This window comes from Xenopus laevis, chromosome 7S (assembly GCF_017654675.1).
Source record: "Xenopus laevis strain J_2021 chromosome 7S, Xenopus_laevis_v10.1, whole genome shotgun sequence".
NCBI classification, from domain to species: domain Eukaryota; kingdom Metazoa; phylum Chordata; class Amphibia; order Anura; family Pipidae; genus Xenopus; species Xenopus laevis.
The window spans coordinates 90,534,662-90,542,517 of record NC_054384.1 but is presented as its reverse complement, the minus strand read 5'-3'; the positions used below and the strand labels follow the sequence as shown (position 1 = coordinate 90,542,517).

Below are 7,856 nucleotides of genomic sequence, written 5' to 3'. Positions count from 1 at the left end.
TGCACAGTAGTGATGTGCGGATCAGGTTTTTCCCTACCCCCACCTGCCTGAAGCCCGTCCGCCCTCTGTCCATCCGGGCCCGCCCACCGGCTTCCTTTTATAGATCTGCTCTCACACTGGGATGATCTGTGGGCTTTATGGATAAGCCCATTACTGGCACTGACCTCAATAACATCCAGTTTCCTCTCTCGGGGAGTTGTCACTTCCTGATTGTCTCTCCCCACCCTCAGGGGTGGCCTCTCACTGGGATGGACCAGTTGGACAGGGATGACAGTTCCTTCCAGACAATGACTAAGTTTTGTTGAGTTTAGTGATCAGGTGATGTGACTCTGTGCATATAAACATCACAGTCTGGGCTTTGTCCATGGCAAGTGGAAAATTACTTAGTACTTAATCAGGCAGCCTGTGGGCCCATTAGTTTGTAGCTCTTAAAGTGCATGTAAAGTCTAAAATAGAATAAAGCTAGAAATGCTGTATTTTGTATACTAAATATAAACATGAACTTACTGCACCACAAGCCTAATCAAACAAAATTTATGCTCCCCCTACTGTTCATAAGTATAATTGTTTCCCTGCTCAGCAATTAGGGACCATCTGACAATTCCTATCCACAGCAGTAAATGAAGGGAGACTGCATACAGTCAGGTTTCTTATAAAAAAAAAGGTACACTTTTTTTAATTAGATTCAGCCTTGACAAAGGGTCCAGCAGGGCCCGAAACGTTGCCTTCTTTTCGGATACACATGGGCTAAATAAAACGTCTATTTCATTGAGCAAGATTCTGATGTGCTTCTGGATTATTGTCTACATGTACCTTTGACCCCGTGCAAGGGAAGGGTCTACCGGTTAAGCACCCAGCACTTTCAACAAGTGGATTATGAACAAGTAGAGCACCCCACGATCGTGGTCAGTGAAGTGATTGGCAGGGACACCACTTTAACAGTTCCTATTTTCCCAGAGGATGGCTAGCTAGGACATGGGCAGCATTCCTCACCATTCTTTAAGGTTATTTTATTTTAGAGGCTTTATTTTATGCAGCTGAAGAAACATTCAAAATGGCAGATAAATGGCTTCAGTATAGAATATCTTGGACAGCAGAAGAAAATTGTAACCTGTTGTAATGTATTAGGATCATTTAAATATATGTGGTTACATGAATCCTGGTATATATCTGCAATAAGTTCTGTTGGAGGACTCGGATTTGGAGTTACTTTATAGCCTGTTGCACTTTGTATTAATCAAGAGTACAATCCTTTATAGGTGGTCAGACAGTACAAAAAAAAAAGCTTCCGCCAGACAAAACCAGCATTTTATTGGTTTCTGACAAGCTTCCCCAACATTTATGTGGTTGGCTGGATATCAATTGGACAGGTATAAAAATCCTGCGAACCTCACTCCAACGGCCTGAATCTCTGACCCTTTGATCCAGTAAATTGTGCTGTAGGGCAGAGGTCCCCAACCACCGGGCTGCACCGAACTGGGTCGCCTCTGGTCCTAGCTGCAGTCTATAATAGCTACAAAAAGATGCACCATTGCCATGACAGCTGTGCAAAGCCAAAAAGGACCAAAATACTGTTTGAATAGTTTTTTGGTAAGCCTGAAATGTACCCACACATCGACAGCCCCCCCCCCCCATGCTTGAAACTGATCTGTGGTACAAGAAAAGGTGGGGACCGCTTCTGTAGGGCTCAACATTTGATCAGCCCCATATCGCCAAGTAAAGGTGGGCATATCCGTGAAAGATCTGCTCCAGATGAGTGGATCTTTTTATTTAAGGCCAGCAAAGTTCTTACAATGTAATTTCTCCTACCGCACAATCCTGCAACTGGTGGTGCGTTTCTTCCGTTGACCCGGCCGGGTCCCTTAGCAACGAATGTGTAATAGAAAACGGATCCATCGGGGAGTATCCCCTTTTATTCAGCCACCAAACATTCAACGTTTCAGGTGATGAAGGGTGTGTTGTTCCCCCCTCCCCCCCGAAACGTTGAATGTTTGGTGGCTGAATAAAAGGGGATACTCCCCGACTGCATTAACCAGTGTGTGTGCGGATCCGTTTTCTATACACATTTGCAGCAAAGTTCTTAACCATTTCCAATGAGTTGATACCAAACCTAGAGCTAAGCGTCAACAGGGAGCGAACCTCATAGAACAGAATAGATCTAATGCCATTGATAACAAAACGGTTTATTGGAAGATAATACAGCACTTCTGACACATTAATCATAAGGATTCTAGTAAGCACTCTTTCTAAATGGGAACTTTATAGAACAGCAAACAAGCTCCTTCTAAAGTACCTTGAATTCTATTAATTTCACACAAAGAAGACACTTTAACATGCGTTAAATGTGTGTGCTGGAAAGAAGAAGAACGGACAGTGATACAGACAAATAAATGGATAGCAGTAGAAGCAGTAGACTCTTGCTCTCTGTGTGAAATAACTTAAAAAGAGAAACAAGAAACGCAACAGAGATTATTTGCATATATATTATTTTGGTTTTATGTGTTTGAGAAAAGGGGAACGAAAAAAAAAGTACATTTCAGTAGAGAATTAAAATAGAAGGGGGAAGGATTGTGGAATAAAACATCCCACCCAAAGTTTGGTACAAAACATGCATGGGAGACTAAACAAATACATTGCAACAGCGCTGCCCAGTATATTCTATGCAGTGGGTTGATTCTAGATCCATACAAACCAATGAGGCCATACTAAAGGAGGCCTGAATTCACTCTTGACTTCTTACAAGGTTGGGGGTGTTTAAAATTGATATAGCCAATGTTTTGTGGTTCTTCCTTATTATTTTGTATCAGCATAGAGTCAAATTTGACTTTGCCCCTATAGCACTATATTTGGGTTGTACCTCCCCAAAGAGGTGGGAGTGGTCAAAGAGCTGCATCATTGGGATGTTGCCAACTGAATGGAACCCTCCATAGCAAATGCATAGCTCTACATGTTCTTACTACTTGTACCATAAATGTGTAGCAGCACATGTCTACTAAGCACAGCACTGCAGGGATATTTTGGGGGTATAGATCAGTTGTTGTACAAAGGCAACTGATTAGATGGTAAATAAGGTATGAAATATAACAATTCTAGGACAAATGGCAACGTATTATAACATATCCAAAGGGAAGAATGGCAGAACACGTTTAAAAACCAAAGAAAAAAGTTGAAAAGAAAATAAATATTGCAGTGTATCTTCGCCAGTCATGATAAACATTTATAAACCAAAAAACACCAACAAAAAACAATTCCTGATTGGCAAATTCACTTCTCCTGGTCACACCTTAATCATTATCAGACTGATCAATTGAATACCTGCAGTTTATTCAAGCATCACCAACATATTCCGAACATGAACCTTAAATGTTTGCATGTGAACAGAAATCAGAGGTTTATACAGTTTCTCCGCATTTAACAGAAGCTACGGACGCAGGTTCCAACGCCCAACCCAGCATTCAGTGCTATTAGAAATGAATAGGGTCTATTGAAGTTCTACATAGAAGGGAACCCTGCAGGTGGATGCGGCAGACTGCATGTACGGATGAAATAGAAGTTGAAGTAAAGGTATTCTGTGCAGAATGATTTAACAGAAAAAGTAACAAGGACATGTGGCAGGTGCACATTTATGCTCATAGGATTCTTCATGTATATTACAAGAATACAAAACCTGGAATTGTCAATAGTGCAGTAGCATCCACCATCCGCATGATCACTAATAGAATGTGGAATCCTTTCAAGAACCCTTAAAGTCTGTTCCCCATCAGTGTCAGCAATTGTGCGGCTCTTCTGGTGTTGCTAATGAAGTTCAACGATGCCTGATGAGCCTGAAGTTGGCTTTCCCCAGATTTCTAGCCAAGCAGTGATCCCCAACCAGTGGCTTCTGAACAACATATCTAGTAGAAGTAATTCTAAAACAACTGGACTTGCTGAGAAATCATTGAAGACGTTTCACTACTGACTGGTTCTCGGCATATAAACTCTTCCACTAATCCAATCACAATGGCACATTGTAACTCTTCAGAGAGGTGACATCTGAAACTGCCAGAGGTGTAGATTCTGTGTAGTCACTGAGATAGGATTACCATGTGTCATGCAACTCCTAGAAACAGGTGTTACTTGTGAGAGTCGCATGAATGGATGTGTGAAGTGTTCTGAATCCGCCGGGGTACAGATGTGAACAGCATTGTTTGTGGCAGAAAGGTGGTGTTGAAGGCCCCCTCCTCTGTTCAAGGATGGTTTCTTCACCTTGACATGAATCGCCTCTTTCACGCCTCTTTTTAAAACAGCGGTCTTCTTTATCCAAAATTTGGACATTGTTATCTTCAAAGGAGTGTCCCTTTTGTTTTAAGAGTAAAAAGACAGCTGAGTCTTGCCCTGTAGTGTTCCCCCTCCTATGCGGAGCCATTCGATTAGTGAGCAGTTGTTTTGTCGCCTCAATGTATACGTAAGTGCACTTACTACACTGGACTGTGTATATCACATTGCTTTGTTTTTCTTTAGGTGTTGGATCCTTTGGGATGTGCTTGCCAAAGGGTTAAACTATGAGGTTACACCGCAACACATCCGAGTAGTTGAACTCAACACAGCCACAGAATCTGCCATCAATAATAATCACATAAAAAGGATCAATGATTACTTAGCAAGTTCAGTTGTTTTAGAATTACTTATACTAGATATACCATGACCTGGATGAATGAAAATCTTCATAGTCACATTGTGAAAACATGTAACTAATCATGTTGCTCCCAGTGGCATCAAAGCAGGTGGTGCTTTTTGAATTCCAGGCTTGGAGGCAAGATTTAGTTGCATACAGGCCAAGATTTGAGGAGAGGCCACCAACGCCCGGGCATAGGGCGGCAGGATTTTAGGGGGTGGCATGCTGCCCAAACACACCCACATTGGTTCAGAAACACTGGGGATGCTCAGGAGATAAAATTGTTTTTTAAATTTCCCAATTGCTCCAGTCCAGATGATGAAAATTTGCACAAATAAAAGGGAAGGGACGGGGGCAACCAATGTCAGCGGGCCTAGGGGTGCCTACTACATAAAGGCTATCAAATGGCCAAAGAATTTTTTTTGCCAAGACCTATACCCTAACAAGGGCAGCAGAGACAACATGACTAAGTTCTCAACAGGAAAAACCAAAAGACCTTAATTGCTGTGTTTGTGTGACTGTTGATCTATAAAAAAACATTTCATTTAAATTGACGTGTATATAAAAGGACTGCATTAAAACAACTTGCAAACCTTATGAGTTCAATGTCCGCATAGTTAGTGTTTCCTAAATATAACTGCATCAGAGAATCCTCGCATGTACAGTATGTTTAAAGTGAGCCACTGCAAACACTGGTTTTACATTCACTGTGACCCAATAGTGGTCAAAAGGCTCTGTTAAGACACCTTAGTAAGTTACACCAACGATAATGTTTGCAGTGCAGCCTTTCTTCCTAATAACTGCCGGCCTTAACCGCAGTTTGTTTGGCATTATTCTCATAACCAGCAAAGCATGATTACATTTTCACATTGCATTCAAATATTCCAATTCAACTGTCCCACTTAAGGTCCAGTCATGGAGACATTAGTGGACCAGCTTTAATGAACACACCATTAAAACATGGAGATTTTTGTAGCTTCATGTACCATTAGGACTGCTACTGCACTACTTGATTTGACGGGGGGGGGGACTTCCAAAATCCTGAACACCCAACTAAAAATGTCTACCACACAATAAATAGGTTTCCCATGTCTACAAGTTCCAAGGCATTTCTCTAAAAACAAGAAGTAGAGGTTTCTCTAGGTTTTCAACAATACAAGATATTCAGTTTGTTTCAAGGATATCAGAAACATCATATATATATATTTAAATATATATAGACACGCACACAGACTGGAAATATATTCTGTAAATATAAGGCTAGAAAACATTGGAGAGAATGAGTCGTATTTTAGAGCATTCTAAAATACTTTCATTTCTGAGGTACTTTCTTCCTTATGCATCGTTTTTTTGTAAAAGGGAAAGTATTACTGGGAACTGAATTTTTCCTTTTTGTTTTTGGTACTTGAGGGGATAGGAGGGTTTGTGTACAAATCCTTTATACAAGTGTTGGAAAGAACACTGGCAGTGTTTTGCGGCAGCTTCTGCACACGTCGTCATGTGTTCCACTGCTGATTTTTCTGGAGTGCGTGAGGTGTACGCCCAAGATTGAGCAGAGAAAGTAGTTGGCATGCCTAATGTACAGAACAGTTTATCATTTACCACATCCGTGGAAGAAGTTTTGCCCATTTCAGTTGGGAGGTAAAAAAAATAGATCACTATTTTACTGCACTTAGTGGAGATACACTGCCTCTAGAACGGAATCAAACGGATAAATATCTCATATGTTCCATTCATAGGTGACCCAAGAAACGATAATATCCCAAAGAATGTCTTTTTTTCCCAAGACTGCAGTTACAGTATGCTGTAATGGTGGGGAACTATACAAGTACTAAGGTTTAGAACAGAGCAATGGCTATTGTTTTTATTCTAACAAAATAGATGATGATGATAATGGGGGGAAAAATGTACAAGTGCTTGTTTGTTTCCTCCTATGGAAGGAGTGAGGTATATGGTCTTTTTAGCATATTATATAGATATCTAGGGCCACCTATACAGGCAGTGTTTTGAGAGAATTACTTCCCAGTGATACCTACCCTTTTTTATTAAAGTAGCACCTGTCAATTCTAGTCTTAAACTAGACCAACAGTAAAATTAGCCATCTCAGGAACCGTGTAGGTTTATTCAAAAATAAGTAGACTTTGTGAAATGGAGCAACCTAATTTCCAGGCACTTTATGGTTATCACAGCTGAACATGTCTCTCCGTTTATTGAATCAGCCAGATCCTGAAGTGGGACGGATCAATTGATCATGATGTGTCTGCCGTCGGTTTTCTTTTTTTTCTTGGCGTGCGTCTGCTCGTGGGTGAGCAGGTTGATCTTCTGCGCAAAGCTCTTCCCACAAGTGATACAAACAAAGGGCCGTTCCCCAGTGTGAAGCCTCTGGTGAGTTGTGAGGTTTGCCTTCTGGCTGAAGCTTTTGCCACATTCTGGGCATTCGAAAGGTTTCTCTCCTGTGTGAATTCTTTCATGCCCAATAAGGTTACTGTTATTCTGAAACCTTTTTCCGCAGAATTTACACACAAACCGTCTCTCTCTTACAAGTGTTTTAGGATGCGTTGCAACGTGGGTATTGGGGCTGACGTTTTTCCCATACACGGCACACGTTAACGACTTTGCCCCGGATATGTTTTTGGGTGAACCTGCATTTGAATTTTTCTGCTCGATGGACAGCCTCTGACTTGCCTGGACATTCTGATGGCTTTTCAGTTGAATAATGCAACCATTTAATTGCTTGATTTTTATTCTGTGGCTTCCTTGATGAAGCCTAAGGTCAGATAATTTTAAGAATCTCTTCCCACATTCGGTACAGTTAAAGCTCCTTTCTGGCTCTTTAGAAACTTGAGCTCCTGCTAAATATCGTTTCTGTGTCACTTCTTCCTTTTGAGTGATTGACCATCTCAACATTCTTTGGCAGTACCCGCTACTTTTCAAGTTGTATGGAACTTTTCCTTTGTTTTTCAAAGATATATTTCCTAAGTTGAGTTTCTGAGTGACTTGTCTCTCACTGATGGTCTTGTCTACTGTTAAAACAAGAGAAACATTTTTTTTTACACTGTAAGGAACACTAGAAATAAATGCAAATTTCTGGGCTGCACCGATTGCAATTAAAATCCAAATGGTGCAGCCCTTTCAGTCTGATTTTTTTTTTTCCATAATGTGAAAAACATTATCCAGAAATTAAATATACATATGGCCACTC

The 7,856-nt window shown here is 40.9% G+C and overlaps 1 protein-coding gene across 2 annotated transcripts in view; it reads right to left on the bottom strand.

The window, feature by feature from the left end:
- Positions 1–2,167: 2,167 nt before the first annotated feature.
- Positions 2,168–7,856, bottom strand: part of LOC108697713 (zinc finger protein 569) — a 30,930-nt gene continuing 25,241 nt past the window's right edge. For both annotated transcript variants that reach the window (XM_041571512.1, XM_041571513.1), the window contains exon 11: positions 2,168–7,677. In XM_041571512.1, coding sequence (XP_041427446.1) covers positions 6,896–7,677 — 782 coding nt within the window. In that variant the 3' untranslated portion in view covers positions 2,168–6,895. The remainder of the gene's footprint in view (positions 7,678–7,856) is intronic.